The sequence below is a fragment of the Saimiri boliviensis genome, chromosome 11, assembly GCF_048565385.1.
Source record: "Saimiri boliviensis isolate mSaiBol1 chromosome 11, mSaiBol1.pri, whole genome shotgun sequence".
Taxonomy (NCBI): domain Eukaryota; kingdom Metazoa; phylum Chordata; class Mammalia; order Primates; family Cebidae; genus Saimiri; species Saimiri boliviensis.
Genome location: NC_133459.1, coordinates 3,589,438 through 3,610,144, shown reverse-complemented (window position 1 = coordinate 3,610,144; position 20,707 = coordinate 3,589,438). Strand labels below are relative to the sequence as shown.

Here is a 20,707-nt window from a genome sequence, read left to right as displayed (position 1 = left end):
GGTGATCAGGATGGCCCCTAAATCCAAGGACAAGTGTTATGGGTTGAATTACATGCCCCCCCAAATTATGTACCCCCCCAATGCACTGAAGTCCTAACCTCCACTACCCGTGAAATGTGACCTTATTTGGAGATAGGGGCTTGAAAGAAATAATCAGGTTAAAATGAGGCAGTTGGGGCTGGGCATGGTAGCTCATGCCTGTAATCTCAGCACTTTGGGAGGCTAAGGAGGGGTGGATCACCTGAGTTTGGGAGTTCAAGACCAGCCTGACCAACATAGAGAAACCCTGTCTCTACTAAAAATACAAAATTAGCTGGGCATGGTGGTGGGCGCCTGTAATCCCAGCTACTCGGGAGGCTGAAGGAGGAGAATCGCTTGAACTCAGGAGGCGGAGGTTGCAGTGAGTTGAGATCGCGAAATTGCACTCCAGCTTGGGCAACAAGAGCGAAACTCCATCTCAATAATAATAATAATAATAATAATAAGGCAATTAGGGTGGTCCCTCATCCAATAGGACTTCTGTCCTTATAAAAGTGGAAACTTTGGACAGACACACACGGAGGAAAGCTGATGGGAAGACTCAGGGTGGAGAGTGTCTCCAAGTCAAGGAATGCATCAGGGCACCAGAGCTGGAGACAGGACAGACTCCCACAACCCCCGAAGGAGCCAGCCCTGCCTCCGCCCTGGTCTCGGACACTTTCCTCCAGACTGGAAGGCCTTCGCACTTCCATGATCAACTGTCAACAGAGTCCCACTCCGTGTAGGCTGAGGTCACCCTGCAGGCACAGCTCAGAGCCCAGGAGCCGAAAACCTAGCCCACTAGGAAGGGCCAGAGCGCAGGAGCGTGTGGGGCAGCAGCTCCAGGCCTCACAGGGCAGCTCGGCGCCAGCCGGCCGACCCCAGGCCCCGGTCTGCGCTCGCAGGAGGAGTGACCCCCACGGGGCCCAGGCCCTGCCCAGTGCCTCCCTCACGCTGACCTGCACCCTTCCCGCAAGAAAGGGAGGTTCATCATCGGCATCCCGGGCTGTGAGGCTGTGCCCGCTTATTCATTCACCACGGATGCTGGGTAGGCTGTGGGAAGTGGAGACGGCTGAGTTTATTAATTAATGATCCGTCTCTTGGTGTTGATGTATAATTCATTTCAATGATTTTTTTTTCCCAGGATGTATCAGAAGACTGGGCTCCGAGCTCGCCAGGGCTGGAGTGAGTAGGAGGGCAGTGGGCAGCGTCGTCGGAGTCTGCAGGCCCCACGGGGCCTCAGGAGCTAACGCGGACGTGGACGTGCAGTCTGGCGGTTGGCCCAGGACCGGTGGAGCTCCGGTCACGTGCAGGGCCTCAGGAGGCTGGTTTTGGTAGGGAGCAATGACAGAGAGCTCACTGGCAGGGGGGCCAGGCTAAGCCAGCCCCAGGCCCAAGGTGGAGGGAAAACTCGACCACCCAAAAACCCCAACGTGGTATCCTCTGAGGAGCTGCGGCCCAGCTATCAGCAGCCCAAGACAGAAATTTCTGGCAAGTTGCAAAATGACCTTTTGCTGCAGAGGGACCCCTGGGCTGTGCAGTTGTGCTTGAGGGTCTGTCCTGCTCTTTCTGCCTTTCCACGAGCGCAGGGTTATTCAGGAGCTGCCTCCACGTGCACAGCCCACCCTGGAGCAGGCCAGGCCCCACGGTGACAGCAAGAGTGGACTGTGACAGCCGCTCACGTGCCTACACGGCGTTGCTCACTCAGACACCAACCCCAACCCTGAGGCTGGGTGGGAAAGCACAGGTGCTCCTGGCTGTGGCAACGGGAGCCCATTCCTCATGCCTGGACGCCAGGGACAAAGGAAGTTTGGATTAACCCCCAGTATGCCATCGGAAGGGGCCCGTGTTCAACCAGGGTCTGCTGGGGCCTGGGCTCCTCTCCCAGCTGCCACAGCCCGTGCCCCCTCAGCTTCCACACTCGGCCCCACTGCCTGTGACCTTGCTTTTACTGTGTGTCTGCCTATTCCCTGACAAGCCCTCCCTGGCTCCAGGCTCTACTAATTGTCTTTGCCAAGTAGCAAATGACCACAAACTTAGCGGCGGAGACACCCCTTGTTAGTAATCTCTGGTTCTGTGGGCAGGAGTCTGGCAACGGCTTCACTGGGCCCTCTGCTCAAGGTCCCACAGGGAACGGAGGGGACCAGGGGCCCGCTGTTCAGAGGCTGCGTGTTACCCCCCGCGGTCAGGCTCTGCTGTCACCTGGAAGCTCAGCTGGAGAAGTTTCCACCCCACGCTTATTCCAGGCATTGGCAGGATTCATTTCCTTGTGGCTGAAGGACTGAGGGCTAGGCCTCTTGACGGCTGTGGGTGGGGCCGCCCTCACTTCCCGGACGCCCACTAGGCCCCGCCACATGGGCCCCTCCAGGCCAGCAGTACGGAGCCTTAAATTACTAAACATGGGAGAGTCTCATCACCTCTGCTGTAGCCATGGGATAGGGGCCCCACCCACACTCCAGGGGAGGGGATTCCACAGAGATGCAAATGCCAGCAGGCGGGCACCCCGGTACCACCTCAGAGTCTTCCGGGCACCGGGGTCCTGTGTCAGGGCCTTGGTCCCCAGCAGCATGGTCCCTCTCCGTTGCCCAAGGCTGAGAATATGGTTGTAGACACAGACCTGCAGGTCAAGGACATCCGTGACCAAGTCCCGCAGACGCGGATAGGGTCAGGCGGTGCAACCAGAGGGGCCCCGGCACACGTGGCTGGGTGGTAAATGCCATTCAGGAGAGACGTTAGCTTTCTCTACACCATTCCCTGCAGGAGAGGACAGGAGGCAAGCACCATGGACTGGGGCCCCTGAAACACGGGGAGGGTGGGTCTGGGAGGCCACCACACTCCCAGGGCTCCAGAGGGGGCCACAGGCCACACTGCTCTGAGGTTCCAAGGCTGCTCCTGGCCTCCCCTGTTGCCCGCTGGGCTGCAAAGGTGCAGCCTGTGTCTCCTGCGGTTCACCTGCCCGAGCCTGGTAGCGGCCGCCTAGCACACCGACAGCGTGTGCACCCCAGCTCTGAGCCCATGACTCACGGCGGAACAGATGTAACTCAAACTGCGAAGCAATGGCACCCCGCCGCCACAGGTGGCACGCTGTGGCGGAGGTAGGGGGCTGGGCTCCTGGGGCTCTCAGACAGGGATCTGCATCCCCCAGAAGCCAGTGAGGACACAGAGGGGACAAGCCTGGTCCTCAGCTTCCCTCGGGGCCACGGCTCTGCCTCTCGGACACTCTTCCCTGCCTCTTTTCTGTCCTGGTTCACCAGACACAAAGGCAGCTCCATCCCCCAGAGACCCAGGAGGAGACCAGGCCAGGCTCAGCATCTGGCCGTGCAGCGCAGGCCCCCGGCTCTCGGCGGCTGTTCCTCTGCCTCCCAGACCCACGTGCTGAAGACAGGGCCTCTGAAGGCAGCTTCCTGGGCCCCTTCTGCCAGAATCAGGGTTTTTGGAGAGTGGGGACCAGAAATGTACGTTTAAAACCAATTCCCCAGGTGACTGTCACCCTCACTAAGGTCACAAAGTGGGTGCTGAGGTTTCAAAACTCACCTTCTCTGTGGGGACAGAACCTGACCTCTTCCTCCTGCCCAGATGCCCCTTCCAGATCTCCTCTAGGCTCTCAGACTTGCCGCCATTCCAGGACCACCCACGCCCCAAGAAACCTCCCACTCCCCACAAGTCCTGGAAGCAGACACTGCTCACCCCACTGGACTCTTGGGGTCAGTTCTTCCTAAATTGTGCCATTAGTCAAGTGTTCTCCCCCTAAATAGAGGACAAAGTTGGGATGCCACATGCACACAGATCCTGGCCACTGTGAGTTTCCAATACAGCCCCCCCGCCTCAGGGTGACACTCTCCGCAACACCCTGCCACAAGCATGGCAGCCTGAAGGGATTCAGGGCCTGCCCCGGTGCCCAGCTCTCTCCATCCCCAGGGGCAGGTGGGGGGATGGTGACAGAACTCCATTTCCTCCGCCAGCCCGCAAGGACTGCAGGTCTCCTGGGATCCTCTGCTTCATCCCAGGGGATGCACTCTCCCAGTGCGCACGGCCCTTGGAGGTGGGGACGTGTTACGGGTTGAGCTGTAACCTCCAAAAATGTGTGTATTGAAGCTCTACCCCCTAATGTGACTGCATTTGGAGATAGAGCCTTCAAAGAAGTAATTAAAGTTAAATGAGGTCATTAGGGTGGACTCTAATCCGTGCTGACTGGTGTCCTTACAGAGGAGGAGATGAGGTCACAGACACCAGAGGGACAACCGCGTGAGGACACGGGCAGGAGCGGGGCCGTGGGAGGGGCCGGGCGGCCGACACCTTGACCTCAGGCTCTGGCCTCCGGGACAGTGGAAAACACATTTGGACTGGAGTGCTTTGCTGGGCAGCCCAGGACACTGGCACGGGAAGCCCCGGTTCCACTGGCTGAGCAAATTCTGCTGCCTGAGGAACGAGCTGGTGGCCTCAGGGTGACATCTGGACATTCTGAGTCCTTTCCTGGCCTCAGGTCCCCTTTGAAGGGGAGGCAGAAATGAACAGGGAGTCTACCTACTCAGTCAACATGTACTTTGAGGATCTGTCACAAGCAAATCCTGGTCGGGCACCAGGGGGACCGTGACCACGGCTCTGCCCGTGAGCTCCACGGGGTGTCCATGGGGCGTGGCAAGATGAGGGATCCCAGACGGCCGAGTATCCCAGACGGCCCACCCCGCCCACGTCTCTCCCCCCCACACCGGGAGTCAGCGGCCACTGGAGCAGCCACTTAACCTGATACACATCTGCCTCTTCCAGGGACCCCGAAACCCTCTTTCCTGCCTGCTGGGCGGGAGGTCCCTTTACTCCTCCTCTTCCCGGGTCAGAGGGTCCTGCTGCAGGCCCTGTCTGCACCCAATGCCCAGGGACCAGCAAGCCTTGGCAGAGCTGACGCCCCTGGCACTCCCAGTTCCCTGGACCCTGATGGCTGGCAGGCAGCTTCACTGCTTGCTCTGGGCACAAGCGTGGGCAGTCCAGAGCCAGCCAGTGTGCCCCGGCCAGGCCCGCCTGGGTCAGGCCAGCATTCGCAGCCTGGCTTTGTGTCTGGAGCACAAGGGGAGGGTGCTCGTGGAGAACTGTACCCCCCTCACTGTGGGCATCAGTGACTTTTAAAAGCACAGCACATCGTCACCCTGGCTCTTCTTTTCATTTCCTTTCTCCTTCAGCAAAGATCGCAAGATCTGCATGGCTTTCGGCACTTAGGAACCCACTGCCTGCAGCGGTCGCTAAGCTCAGAAGTTGCATTTTAAAAAACTGTTCAGACAATGGCTACGGAGCTGGCAGCGGGACAGGGAGGGTGCCGGGAGCCAGGGGCACAGCAGGCGCAGGACCTGAGGCTGGGAGGTTTGTGGCGGCCCCACAAGGAGTCCCGGGCTGGGTGACGGCCTGTGGAAAGCACCATGCAGGCAGGCGACACTGGCGGTTACTGGCGTTGGCAAGGGGCCGGGGAGAGGCAGGCAGGCCCACCTCTGGGCAAGTGAAGGTGCCCATAACATGAGTGACACCATGGCAAATGCCAGTGGATGGAGACAGACCACCCAGGGGGATCCCAGAGTCAGGAGCTTCAGAGAGAAGAGGGGCGAACGTGGGAGTACAGGGTGGTGACCCCTTCTGTGACACAGTGAGGTTGTCCGGCCATGACCAGGTGAGGGGCCATAGGTGGGAGCAGGTATGCCACCAAGGCCAGAAGGGACAGAAATGGGCACAGAACCTTGCACATCTGGGGACACGTGTCCTCCCACAGCTCACCTTTGAAGGTAGGGAGCACCTGACTCCTCTGCCGGGGTGGCCTCCCAGCCTCCCTCCCAGCCCCTGGCCCATGGGCCTTCCTCTGTTCCTCCCACACCCACCTCATCCTCCTAGGAGGCCTCATACTTGTACGGGCAGCCCCACCTCCTCCCCGGGCCACCTTCTCCTCTCCAGTCAGACCTTGCTCAAATGCCCCCCTCCACAAGCCTTCCTTGGCCCAGCCGCCATCAGCACCCCCGCCCGTGGTTCCGCCTGGCCTCCGCAGGTGCCACGGTCGCCCCACGTGACTTCCGTCCACCGGCCCTGGGAGGCCACCCAGCAAGGGTGTGTCAGTGCAGCTCTGGCGAAATTGCATTCCTCTGGTTCTCACAGAGTCTCACAAGGAAAAGGAGGAAAGGCCGGCCTTCGGGTGAAACGCAGAGCTCAGAAACCAGCCTTCTCTGGAGCGCCTCTTGGGTCTCTACAGCAAGCTCAGCTCGTCGCCAGGGCCCGTGCACAGGCGCCAGCCTCCCACAACACACACCAGGCTGCTTCTCATCCCAGAAGGGCTTGGCTTCACTGTCCCCGCCACATCGTCCGTTTCCAGCTCTACAGGGTCATTCGCATTGGCAGACAGACGTATCCGAATACCCCCGTGATACAAAATCAAAACGAAACAGAATGCCCGAAGTCCTCACCCAACTCTGTCGTCCTCCAGCTGCAGCTTCCCTCTCCCCAAAGCCCTGCAGAGCAAAACTCCTCCAAATACTCAGTTCCCCACTCTGCGCCCGCCCTGCCCCCATCTCCCTTCCCATCGCCCTTGCAGGATTCTCCCCTTGCCAAGTCTCCAGCGGCCTCCACCTGGCAAAAGTGGCCTCTCTCGTGCCTCCGGGAGCTCTGCCATGAGGGCCCCTCCCTGCCCTGGGGACAGCTTCCTCCTGCAGCCTCCTTCTGGTCGGCTCTTCCTCATCACCCCCAACCGACCCCTCATTCTCCCCTCTTGCAGTCCCTGCTTAGTCCAAGTGGTCCCCACCGGCCCCATGGCCTTCCAGACCCTCCGCACACCGAGGCTCCCCTGAGCTTCTACTCCGGGCTGCGCCAGCCTTCCAGTGACAGACACAGGAGTGCCCGCTGGTGCTCCACCAGACGGCTGCCAGCGCGGCTCAAGTCACAGGAATGAAGGTCCCACCACAAGGGCTTCTTCCAATCCAGGGGCGCTGCTCCCCAGCTTCTGCCTCTCAATTAAATGGACCCCTTTCAGCCAAAGAGAGTTGCTGAGCCCCAAACCTCAGGGACCTTGTAGATGGTTCTTGCCCTCACTCCACAGTCGATGCTCTCCTGGGGCCGGCGTCTCACCTCTCCACAAGCCGTCACGCCCCATCCGGCCCCGTCACCTCCTGTCTTCCCCCTAGGATGCCCTCAGAGAGCAGCCGGTACCTCCCGCTCAGATCACACCTCTCTTCAATGTATCCCATGACCCCCAGCACACTCAGAAGGAACCCCAAATCCTCATAGCGGCCTCCAAGCCTCCTGGAACCTTGCCCCAGCCCAACTCTCTCGCCTGTCCCAGCCCAGCTCGCCATGACCTGCTTTTCCCAGCTCACTGGGCCTGGGCGTAACCATTCTGGGTGATCCAGGAGGGCCCTCAATCCAATGACAAGTGAACTTAGAAGACACGGGGAGACAGCCATGTGAAGATACAGCCAGAGACTGAGTGATGAGGTCACAAGCCAAGGAGCACCTGGAGCCTCCAGGAGCTGGAAGAGGCTGGGAAGGTCCTCACCCAGCGCCCCGGAGGTGATGCGTTACAGCACGTGTTACAGCAGCCCCAGGACGCACAGACTCAGATGAAGGCTGGGCCTTCCGCACACCAGAGGTGTGTGGACACCTAGGACGAGGCTCATGCTGGCTGAAAGGCTGCCTTCAGATGGCCTAGGACAAGACCAGGCGTTCCTCACATTCACAGAATGAGGCAGGATGGACGTGGCACGCCCTGCTGTGTACAGGACGGGTGTGCAGCCCACCCACCCGGCCCGCTGCTCAGTCCTGCTAACCAACACGCTCGGAGCCCAGAGGGCCTCCTCCACTCAGCATAGGAACCCGGGGGTTCCGCAGCACCCGGCTGGAACGCACACTGACGTTCCCATGCATGCGACCACCGAGTGGATCCACAGAAGACCGTGTGTGGTGTATTTGTCCAAACATCTCTGGGGCTTGTTCATCCTTTTGGAGAGTCACCTGCCCTCAGCGTGACGCAACTGTCCCACCTGGTGTGACAGATGCGTTCCCAGTGGCCCTGTGCAGAGGCCAGCCTCTGACCGCCTCAGCACGCGTGCAGATAAAATGCTGTGTATGCGTCTCTCAGCACCAGGCCCCTCCAGTGAGGACGGGCTGGGGCGCTTAAACGCGCATATACGGCGTTCTGCCCCACGTCACTCTCCTCTGCGTGACCTCCTCAGCATGGTTAGGACACCAGGCCAACCTTTTAAAACCCAGATTGTGTTTTCTACGCAAGGTACACTGGTGGTGTGTAAAGGGAGGGTCACCAAATCCATCACACGCTGGGGCACTGGCTCCGCAAGGGTTAGGAGAGTCTGGCATTGCTTCGTTCTCTCTTCAGCCATCTTCACCCAGCCCGAGATTCCCAGCTGCCCCACCACACAGCCTCTCTCTCCCTCCCTGCCACAGACAGCACCGATTTCCTCCTTGTCGAGGTGAGAATAAGTGACAGGGACCCAAGGGAGGTCCCAGCAGTTGGCCTTGGTCTCAGGACACATCCCTGAAGTCCTGGCTGGGGACATACCAGAGGGTGTGTCTCTGAAATCTCGTGGTGGGGACATCACGCTCTTCTGTCCACCTCTCATGGCTCTGCTAATGGACAGGACCCCTGGAGCTTCTAGAAGAAGACCTGGAATCTTCTTTGCTCAGTGACTGTCACGCACAGCCCGAGTACTTCCTCTTGGATCCAGACCCCAAACTCAGGGCATCCTGTGCTTCAGGCAGCAGAGGTGTGTGGTGGGAGGGTCTCCAAGCCGCAAAGAGCCCCCATAGAATCGTGGAAAGTGCCACGGTCCTAAGTCAGGAGGGCTGAGTCCTGCCCCACTCCCCACGCACAGTGTCGGGGCCTCTCAGCTCAGACCCCTCCCTCCCCTACTCAGGGTGATCTGGAGAACAAGGAGTCCAGCACCCGCTGGGCAAACTATGAAGTTTTATCCCAGCTACATGAACAGAGGGGTGTGTGCAACTGTAAAGTGCTCTCCCAGCTATGCAGAGCAGAGTCGGGAGAGAGGCAAGCCTGATCCCCTGCAAAGGCAATGGTGCTGGCTGCAGCCCCCGTCTCTCTCCCCCATCCCCTCCTTGGGGCTCACACAAACCGCACCTCAGGGTGTTGACCTGGCACATTGAAGGGGCCAGGTTGAGGGCTTCCTGGGGTAAGTCTGCCCGCCACGGTGAGAACTGAGGCCTTCCAGGGCAGAGAAAGACCATGATCTGAACAGAATAGCACTGAGCAGGCAGCCACACAACCTGACTGACCGCGGAAGAGGATATGGAAGGCCACAGGAAGCAAATGGCATTTTTCCCACCACAAGCACCATTCAGTTACCCTGGCACAGCCACCAGTGAGGTGGGCTCCGTGCGTATTTTAAGACGTGACTCAACCTGACTCAACCAGAGGGGCCCGCATGCTCACTACAGCACTCAGCTTCCCATGTGGGCCGGGATGGTCCAGTCTCACAACGAGCTTGTCAGAGAGAAGCCGCTTCCCCATTTTGCAGGCAAAGATTCAGAGGACCATGGGGTCAGAAAGTGGAGGCAAGGACAGCTCAAGCCCCAGCCTAGGTCCACCTTGGCCAAGGTGGGCACTCTCTCTGCTGGCACCAGCTTCAAACCTGACGTGTGCCACTCATCGGTCACCTCTGGGGGGACATTTTCAGCCCCTCTGTTCCTTTGACAAACTTGGCTTCCCTCGTGCTGAAAGAAACTTCTGGAAAGGGAAGCCTTACCCCCCTATTTTGCATCGATTGCACCCTTACAACAGACTGCAAGGTGGACGGAGGCGAGATTTGCTGCACCACGTTGAATGACGTCGAGAGCAGGGACCCGAAGCCTGTCTTCACGTCGAACCACACGGCACATTGGTCTATCCCGCGTTTGTCTGCCTCTGAATTCTGCTAAGTCTCCGGGACTGAGAGTCAGTGACCACCTGGGGAGCCCTCAAGCATCGTTTGGAACTCATCTGCTGCAAAGGTGAGGCTGATGCTTTTTCTACCAGCAGGATTCACATGGCACCACTAGACGTCCATGGCGCGGGCCATACCTGGGCAGAGGTCGGGCAGAGGGTTCCGCCTCTGGAGAAAGATGTCTCATCATCCCAAAGTGGAAGCTTCAAACGGAGCCCACAGTCATGGGTCCCACCTGGCCCGCAGCCTGCCTGTGTCCATAGACCACTGAGCTCACTGCTGGGTCCCCAAGGGCAGCTGGCTGTGGACGCTGGCAGGGAGGGAAGGGGCATGCTCTCCAGCGTTCTTCTTTCACTGATGGCAAGTCGGGAAAGTGGGTCCTCCAAAACCATCGTTCCACCTCCTTGCGGAAGAACTGCCAGGACTCCCTCATTCTTAGGACAATGCAGAGCTAGGGGAGGGACCTCAGGGGTCATCTTATTCAGCCTCTGTTCCAGAGGCTAAGAAACTCAGCCATGGGGGAGGTGGAGGCTGGGCCTGGCTCCCTCCACAGTCCAGGCTTGCAGAAGCTCTGCCTGCTCCATCTCAGCCCCCGACACCTCCCCAAGGTGGGCTCTTCCTGTGCCTCCCCTCTCCCCTCCAGGGCTCAGCTCCAGGAAACCTGACAGGGCTCCCGTCTCCTTCTAATCTCTATCGCCAGAATAACGACCGGGCGATTGGAAGCTGTGGCTTGGTGAGGCTTCCTCCATTGTCCTTACCTGTCATTTCTCTCTTGTGCAAGGATATGTCTTTATCTGTCATGCTTTCCCAACTGGATATTTTAAACTCCTTGAAAAGAGGAGGCGGGGCCACGTTTTGCGTCTCCTCACCCCTCTCCCACCCCGAGGGGTGGCATTTACTATCAACTAAGTACAGAGTTGATGGTTCATTGAGTAACTGATCAAGAAGCCAGACATTCTAAAACCGGTCCTTGTAACGCAGTAAAACAAAAAGTCTAGAAATGGCATTCTGTCTAACATTTAATCTCAATACTCAGAATCATTCCCCTGAGCGGATGGAAATCGTGAATTCAATCCACTATATATCAAACAGATTTGCTATCAGTCCAGGACTTAGTGATATTCATGACATAAGGAAAGGCGTATCCTATAAGGGTGTGTTTCGTGCAGCTGCCGGCTACCTGAGTAGTCAGCGACCCCACCCATTCCCTTAAAGGAGACTGGTTTCCAGGTAGAGGGGCTGTTCATTAAAACCTTCCTCTTCTTGCTGGAAACTCCGGAACAAGTGAAGTCCAGGCAGCTCTCCAGGGTGAAGGAAGACAGCGTTAAGCCCAGCAGCTCTCCCACAGAAGATGCCTTAGGATGGACCAGGAGCGATGGCTCACGCTTGTAATCCCAGCACTTTGGGAGGCCAAAGTGGACAAATCACAAGGTCAGGAGTTCAAGACCAGCCTAGCCAACATAGTGAAACCCTGTCTCTATTAAAAATGCAAAAAAAAAAAAAAAAAAAAAATTAGCCAGGTATGGTGGTGTGTGCCTATGGCGGTTGAGGCAGGAGAATCACTTGAACCCGGGAAGCGGAGGTTGCAGTCAGCGGAGATCACGCCACTGCACTCCACCCTGGGCCACAGGGCAAGACTCTGCCTAAACAAAAAAAAAGAGAAAGAAAGAAAGAAAAGAAAGAAGAAAGAGAAAGAAAGGAAGAAAGAAAGAAAAGAAAGAAAAGGCTTAGAATGGGCATGACAGACCTTCCCATCCCTAGCATGCTCTTAGAAGGAGAAGGAGGCCCTAGCGAATAAGGAAGCTAAAGAGGGACTAAATGCAGTAAGTTGAGGCCAGGAGGAAAATGCACGGAGGCCTGCAACACAGTCGTGCCCAGAAGTATTGCAGGCTGGACTTCCATGAGTTGGAGCACACGTATCCATCTGGCGTGAACACGGGTTTGCTCAGCAAAAGCGGAGAGAGTGCTCTAAGAGGCTGACTGGGTTCGGTGAGCCGTCAGCCAGCATGAGACCTCAACCACAGGCCACCACCCAGAACCACGGCGCGCAGGGTTTGCCACGCTGCATCCATTCGGAAGATCCCAGTCAAGACCCTAAAGCCCAGCCTCGCTGTCTACAGAGTTTAGGATCTTTTGTAGCGCTCCAAGCACTCATTTGCTCTTTGATTCTCTTATCCCAATTAAGCCACTCAAAACTTTTGAAGTTCATGAGTCATTTGCTTCAGATATCTTTAAATTAAAGACAGATTCACTTCCCTGGTAGCAAACAGCCAGCAACTTAATTAAAAGGGGCTCAGCTTTTAAACCGCCGCCGAGGCTTTACACCAAAGGGGAAGAGGACGTCTCTCCCTGTGACATCTGCTCATTTTCTTCCACTCCAATCCTGGTATTTAGAAAATATTTCACCACCGTGAGGCTTGCTCCTGAGGTTGGCTGGCATGCCTTGATGCTTAGGTCAGCTGACTGCTGGGGTGCAGAAGAAACAACACCAGCGTGTCATCCGTGCTTACAGAGGGACACAACTAAAGGAAGCAGAAGCCCCCCCCCCCACCACCACCTCCGCTCCCACCTGGTGACAAAGACAAAGCAAACTTGAAAACCATCCTTGGAAACGTGTGAATGAATTCCAAGATAAAAATTACCAGGCCAGACTTGGATGACATCTGAGCCATCTCACCCTTGAGCTGCTGAAAGTCACAAATACATGACTGATTGAACAGAGGCAAACCCTGAATGATGACAGGAACCTAGAGGATTTCAGGGCCCCTCCTGGGCGGCGAGCTTTCTGAGAGACAGAACATGAGCTGGGGAAAGCGGCAGACTGGTCTGAGCAGGAGGGAAAGTCTTGGGGCCAGGTGCGGGCATGCAGGGCTTAAGAAGATAAGCTTCAGGAAACCTCCCCTGAGCAATAGCTGCCCCAGGCATTTCCACAGTGGCCGTATTCAGAAACCCAAAGCAGTTGGCTTGAATTCCCCACAAGTCTGCTTTACATGTTTTTTTTTTTTAAATTACGTTTTAGGTTTTGGGATACATGTGAAGAACATGCAAGATAGTTGCATACATACACACGTGGCAGTGTGATTTGCTGCCTTCTTCCCCATCACCTATACCTGGCATTTCTCCCCATGCTATCTCTCCCCAACTCCCCATCCCCCCGCTGTCCCTCCCCTAAGAGAAAGGCTCAGAGAATGACTTTTTGTTTTTCTCCCTGGAGACTCTGTGATTCCAGATTTGAAACATGACCAGCAAGAAAGCTGTCACAGGGGATGGGGCTGCACTGTGGGGAGCCTCGCCCCGACCCCGGCCTCAAGCGAACTTCTGACCCATCTGACAGTCACACTCTGCCAGTGCTCACATGAGGCCGGAGCTCAATGCCTCCATGAACCTGTGCCAGGTGACGTTCCACCCCAAGAGGCTCCTGGCTAGTGGCATCTACACCTCAGAACAGAGTGCCAAGGCCAGGGACATGGCTGCAGGAACTCATCAAATGAGCCCTCAATAGAGCAACAAAGCTGCTGGCAGCAAATTAGCATAATGGTAACCATCATTGTCATCACAATTATCATCATCATCATCACCATCTCCATCACCATCACCATCTCCATCACCATCATCATCATCTCCATCACCATCACCATCTCCATCACCATCATCATCTCCATCACCATCATCTCCATCGTCATCATCTCATTATCATCATCATCACCATTTCCACCATTACCATCATTATCACCATCATCATCAATGCCAACATCATCACCATCATCACCATCTCCATCACCATCATCACCATCTCCATTATCACCATCATCAGCATCTCTATCACCATCATCATCACCATCATCATCAATACCATCATCACCATCATCACCATCTCCATCATCATCATCACCATTACCATCATCACTGTCATCATCAAACCAACATTATCACCATCTCCATCATCTCCATCATCATCATCATCATCACCATTACCATCATCATCACCGTCATCATCAATCCCCACATCATCACCATCATCACCATCTCCATCACTATCATCATCATCTCCATTACCATCATCATCATCTCCATCACCATCATCACCATCTCCACCATTATCATCATCACCATTACCATCATCACCATCATCATCAATACCAACATCATCAGCATCATCACCATCTTCATCACCATCATCATCATCTCCATCACCATCATCATCTCCATTACCATCATCACCATCTCCATCATCATCATCACCATCATCATCAGCATCATCAATACCAACATCATCACCATCATCTCCATCATCATCTATCATCATCATCACCATTTCCGTCATTCCCATCATCATCACCATCATCATCATCATCTCCATGTCCATCCTCATCATCCTCATCATCACTGTCACCACCATCATCACCATCACCATCACCATCACCATCACCATCACCATCACCATCACCATCACCATCCTTATATATACAGCAGCAGGCACATACTGAGCACTGCTATGTGCCAGGCACTGAGTAATTGGCATGCTCTGTCTCACTGAATCTTTACAACAATATTATGAGATTGTTAACCCTATCACTCCCACTGGCACAGAGAGGACAAGCAAGTTGCCCACATTTACACAGTGATCATGAGCTGAAGCCAGGAATCTGAAGGCAGGCAGTGGAACTCTTAACCATTACCCTAAAACTCAAAGAGATTTCCCAATTGCTTTATATGCAGGGTGAATCCTGAAAGGGACCCCTTTAATCATTCCATCAAGTAATGATACTTCCTGAGAAATTTCAGAGTGCCCCAAATTACTAGCCACCTGTCTTCTCTGTGCCTAGCAATACCTGTGCTACAGACAGATAGAAAAATAGGACATGTCCCTTCTAAATATTTCTCTGCAGAAGCAAAAATAAAATTTACACATTCCCAAAGTTGATACCAAGATTCCCTTTTTGGACAGGTAAAACTCACTTAATGGATGTTTCATGCACCTCCTACAACTCCAATTTCAAATTTTGGGGTGCTCCATGGCAAAGCTGGCTGTGTCTGAGATGATAAGACTCCCAAGTCCCTGGCGACCTGTTCTGCCTCTGACACAGGCAACCCTGTCGGCCATCTTGCTGGGTATAAAAAAAACGGAGAATTGTTCGGTGCCAGGTGCCTTATTTTATACTCAGTATTGCTCCTCTAAACTCTCACAGCAACCGCTTAGGAAAAATATTTCTAAGCCTCAATTCTGCTGGTGAAGGAAAGGAAATCAGGAGAGAAGAGACCTTTTCCAGGGTCACGGTGACATGCAACAGAGCTCAGATTCTCACCCAGATCTTCAGTCTCGAGGCACCTGCTAACTAACTACAGCAATGCATGGCCTCCCAGCCTGCAGCTCTGGAATCCCCGAGATCACTCCTGCTGTCTTAGGTGTCTGAGGAGTGTGAGTAGTGTCCACGTTCCACCAACTGTTGGGGGCCCAGGTCTACATCTGATGACTGCCAAGGCGAGGAGGTGTCAGGGAGTTCAGCCCTCTGTCCCACCACTCCTTCCATCCAGGGAAGCTTAAACAGTGGTTTTCTTCCCCCATTCCCGAATCCTCTTTATTTGGGGGCTCCAGAAAAGGAGATGATGCAGCCTGTTCTCAGTAGCCTAAGCAAAGAGCACACCTCCTGCATCACCAGACGGTTCTTCCTAGTGTCTAACCTAAATTGCTCCTGGTCTGGTCTAATTCATTTACATGGCGCCCGCTGAGCTATGAGGAACCCAGTTAGGGGAATCATCCCTGCATTTCTTCTCGTCCCTTTGCGAGGGCCTGGAAGCTCACGACCGCGGCGCGGCCCGGCCCTGACGAGCGCTACTGTAAACCACCTGCTCCCTTCCCCACGGCCGGCGTCTCTTTCCAGAATTCACATTTCTCTGCATTAGAAGCAAACACACATATTTTCCTCTTTTCAGATTTGTTTTGCTAAACAAATTAATCTAGCACCAGATTATATTATGAAGAACCATCAATCGTTTCCAAGATAAGCATCTGTCAAGATGGATTAGCAGCCTCCAATGCACTCTGAATTAATTTGCTAAGCCTATAACGCTGTCCCGGGTGTTTAACTTTAGTAATAACAAATGTAATTTGGAATAAATGGGAACTTGTCTCCTCATCCATGTCTATATAGTAAGTGACGTACACAGAGGAGGTGACACTAAGGGAGTGTAGCATGAAATCCTGTTACAATGATGGCTGCTGAGTTTACGGAGCTAAAAACCAACGCTTTGTAAACTGCTCATAGGCACCTAACGGTGCAAGATGAACCGCAGGCCCCATGTGTCCGTGGATTCCCAAAAGAGGCTGCGTGGGAGCTACACCGTGCAGAGCCTCCGGAGCCTCTTCCTCCAGAGCCTCTCCCACGCCCACAGCCTCCACCTCCAGGCACAGCCCCCAGCATCCGCAGGGAGCGCAGGCTGTGCTTCCATAGAAACCCTGCTCTCTAGGGAAGAGGAGCTCAGAATAAAAAGCGCAGGTTCCGCTGTCCAGGTGAGGAAGAAAGTAGGTCACCGGCTGAAGGACAAAAGCCGCCCACCCCAGGAAAACCTGTCCAGCAACTGTCCGGTGCCTGCTTGCCCGAGACGAGGAGGAACCCGGGCCAGGACGCAGCCTAGCGAGGACGCGGAGGGCATGGCTGCCTGCCGTGCCGGCCGCCCGCAGGGGAACTCCGAAGAGCAGTTCTCTTCCCTGCCCTGGATTCTACAGAGGCCCGGGTGGGTGCCACAGAGCCCACAAGCCCAAGGGTGTGAAAAGTGAGGGGTGAGGCCACAGGGCGCCCCCACATTTTGCACTGACGCCCTGAAACCTGTGTCCAATTTTACAGTTAGCAAATGCTGCTGTTTGTCTAGAATGTGCACGCACAGATCTGAGTTGTGAACTTCTGAGCCAGCCTGGCACATTGGGCTGTGCCTGTTAACAAGGCACAGAAAACTGGAGGGAGGTGAGGGTGACAGGGGGGCCGGGGTGCTGAGTTCTACCCTGCAGGCCTGCCTTGAAGCCTGGTGACATCAGTGCAGGCTGCCAGTTCAGGGGCAAGGCTTCCTTTCCAAGGGCAACTCCTTTCGGAGCAAATGCAGGACCATGTATAGGAGGAAAATAAAAAACAACAGAACTGCCTGGAAGGAGATATCCAAAGCCAACGACCCGTGTGTGTCCACAGGCAGCTAGGGTAACAGCAGTAGGGAGCCAAAGCCCTTTCCAAGGCCCTGTGTTCTCACCTCTGTCCTCCTGATACCCTCCTCACACCTCCCCAGGGAGCAGAACACTGCCACTTGAATCGCTGTCTGTGAAGCTTCTATTAACACCGCTGGAAGTTCTTCCTTTTACCTGGCCTTGGTCTTTCTTGCTGTTTAAGGCCATTCCTGATCCTCAACTGAGGTCAAGTTGGCAGGCACCCTGCCCCCACCCACGGGTCCCACATCCTTGAAGGCTTCTGGAAACTCCTGGAGCGGGGAATCCTTTACTCTGTCACGAGACAAGCAAGCTTCTTACTCCCTGGGCAGGCCCCAGAAACTAAATTCTACGATTCTGGAAGCCATGGCTATGTGTGGTGGATTCCGCCGGTCCCTACCAGAGGCAGGAGGGGAGCAGCACCTGGCAGATCTGGCTGGTCCCTGACAGAGGTACGAGGGGTGCAGCGCCCACTTCTAGGTGCATACTCAGGAGGGAAACTCTCCCTTCTCACGGCCCGCTTCCTCTAGGGCACAGCGTGTATCCAACCGTCTACACGCGCGTGCAAGCTTGTGGATACATCATGCCTGTATCTCTCTCAGAGCATCCGCACGTGACATCGCCCCTGGGACATGCAAGCCTCTCTCCTGAGTCACACCCCCAGCCCTCAACCCCAAGCAAACCCAAACCAGAAGAGAGACAGCCGTACCTGAGGCCTCCCCCAGAATCCTTGGGGGCTGGGTGGCTTCCCCACTGTTGCTGGGACTGGTGGAAGGCTCTGTTGTGCTAAGCCCACCTGGGATCCTTCTCCGGGGATCCAGGGACTCCGTGAACCCCTTAGTCTGCAGCGTCATGGGGGTGGCCGTGGTGGTGGCAGTGGTGGCGGCCACCGTTGTCTTCCGTGTCTGTAGGATGGAGACCGTGGTGGGGCCGTAGATGGCCGGAAGTGTGCTGGACTCCAGGCCCTCCTCGTCCCCCGTGGGCCCCCAGGCGATGAACTCAGTCTCTGTGGTGGGCCGGCTGCCTCTGGAGTCGAAGCTGCTAAGACTGTCCCCCTGCAGGTGCCTCTTCCCCCGCCTCAGGAGGGCCTGCTGCTCCGGGGTGCCCCCGGCCACCGCGGAAGACGAGGACGAGGACGACGAGGCGAGGGAAGGGCTGGATTTGGCCGCAGCGGGGGGCTTGGCCAGTCCTGCCTTGGGCGCAAGGGCGGCCGCCTGGTCCCGGGGCCTGTGAGCCCGTCTGGCTCGGGACACCTGCATCTGTCCGTGGGTCCGCTCCACGCGGGGCGGCCGGGGGCTCCACACGGGGGCCGGGACCCGCGCTGGCTGTCCACTCCTGAAACTCCACGGCCGGGGCGGCCGGGGCGGCGACCGCGGCAGGAGCCAGAACTCGGGGCCCGGGCCCAGGGCCTCGCAGGCGGGCAGGTCCACGGCGAGCTGAAACATGGCTATCAGTATCCAGGCATGGCTTCCGAGGGGGCGGCCCGGCCAGCGGATGGACATGGAGCTGTGGGGGGGGAAGCAGAGAAGACCGGTCAGTGGGCGCCGAGCCGGGGGACGGGGCCCCGGGGCCCGCTCTCTCCAGCCCTCACTGGGGCAAGGTCGCTCTTCTCTTCCAGAAAGAGCGCCTCCTAACTTCAAAAGGAGAGCCGAAACCCTTCCTTCCTTTACTTCAAAGGCTGACTCACTCACGTGCGGTTCGTTCATCAGACCTTAACAGCGCGGTGCAGGCTCGAGGGTGCGGGGCGCCTGCCAGACACAGCTCGCTGCTCACCACGGAAGGGCACACCGAGCCTCGGACACCCCCAGCCTTCGGGTCAGCCTTGACAAGATCTGAAAAGACCTGGGGTCCCTCCTTCCTTTTGCCCATCATGTGACGTAAGTGGGAGGGTGGCAGAACCGGACCCCGGCCTCTGCCTCGGACCCCAGGGCCAAGTGCTTGCCTCTACATAGCCCAGGCCGCCTCCTGCCCCCGGGAGAAGCCCTTCTCCCCCGGTCTCGGGGGGCAGAGGTCTCAGGCTCCCAGCGTGAGTGGCAGATGCTTCCTGGCACCTACACCTGCCAGGCCCTTGCACTTTGCAAACGCCACCCCCTCCCCCTGCCCCTCACCCAGAGCCCGGCAGGCGTATTGTATGTAAACAGGCATTGCTTGAAATGCAGTACGTGGAAAAGCTTGCTTCTAGCCTCCCCTGGATGGTACTCAGGGAAATGAGATCTGCTCTGGATAAGCTGAAAGTTTATTGACCCGAAGTGTTTGTTCTGTTGACATTTCCGCTCCCCCTGTTTATCTGCAGCATCGGTGCCCTTTGAAACCCTGTTATCCACCTCCTCAGCTCCCAGGAGGGCTGGAGAAAGGGCAAATCCCGGCGACCTCGAAGGGGGGCGGGGCTGCCTCTCCAAGCTGCAGGGCTGCAGGGGAGAGGCCAGGACGGGCAGGGCGGAGCCATGGTCTGCCAGAGGTCCCTCCCCAGTTCACCCGGAGAGGCTCGGTCACCAGGCCGGGGGTCGCTTCCGGACCAGCGGACACTTCGGTGTCACATGAAAACCAGGGCGCGGCAGAGAGCCACGTGGAAGGGCTCAGAGGAGCCGGGCCCACGCTCCCTCTTCCGCCAGCACAGATAATTGAGGACTGATTATAGGTGTCATTCAAAGTCAGCTCTCATCACCAGCCTCACGTCTGAAAGTTAAAATCAATCCCCACACTGTAATGACTGCCTCGGGTGGGGTGCAGGTGGAGGGCGCGAGGGTGTTCAGGTGCCAAGTGCCAGCCTGATGAGCCGCTCAGAGCCAGGCAGGGCAAGTGAGTTGGGTAGTTTTTCTGTATAAGGCAGTGAGTGACTTCAGGAAAGAAGGCAGCTGTGTGTGTCCTTGCGTGTGAGTGTGTGTGTGTAGGCATGCACACATATGTGAGTGTGTATGACTGGATACGAGTGTGTGTGCGTGAGTCCAGCTGTGTGAGTGTGCCAGTATGAGAGTCAGCTGGCATCCATGAGTGTAAAGACGCATCTGGAGTGTGCCCACGAGTGTGAGAGACTGTGTGGGTAAGGGCCAGGGCGTCTGTGTGTATTTGGTGTGTGTGTGTGAGTGTACTGCTGTGTGACTATGTCCACGTGTGTCAGCTCGGAAGTGTGTGAGTGCATCTGTGTCAGTGTGTGTGAATGTATGTGTCCCTATATGAGTGTGCAAGTGTGTCTGTGTGTGTGTGGTGGTGTGTGTGCAACTGTATCTATGTGTCCCTGTGTGTCTGTGTCTGTGTAAGAGTATCTATGTATTTGTGCGTGTTGGTGTGTGTGTGCAGCTGTATCTGTGTGTCCCTGTGTGTGTCTGTGTCTGTGTATGTATTTGTCTATGTGTGTGTGCAACTGTATCTGTGTGTCCCTGTGTGAGTGTGTCATGCCTGTGTGAGAGTATCTGTGTATTTGTGCACGTTGGTGTGTATGTGTGCAACTGTGTGTGTCCCTGTGTGTCTGTCTGTGTGAGAGTATCTGTGTGTGTATTTGTGTGTGTGTGCAACTGTATCTGTGTGTCCTTGTGTGAGTGTGCAGGTCTGTCTGTGTGAGAGTATCTGTGTATTTGTGTGT

At 56.1% G+C, this 20,707-nt stretch overlaps 1 protein-coding gene across 2 annotated transcripts in view; it reads right to left on the bottom strand.

Moving 5' to 3' along the window:
* The window catches only part of AJAP1 (adherens junctions associated protein 1), a 145,868-nt gene that overhangs the window by 66,729 nt on the left and 58,432 nt on the right, over nt 1–20,707 (bottom strand). For both annotated transcript variants that reach the window (XM_039474486.2, XM_074379966.1), the window contains exon 2: nt 17,837–18,633. In XM_039474486.2, coding sequence (XP_039330420.1) covers nt 17,837–18,633 — 797 coding nt within the window. The remainder of the gene's footprint in view (nt 1–17,836; nt 18,634–20,707) is intronic.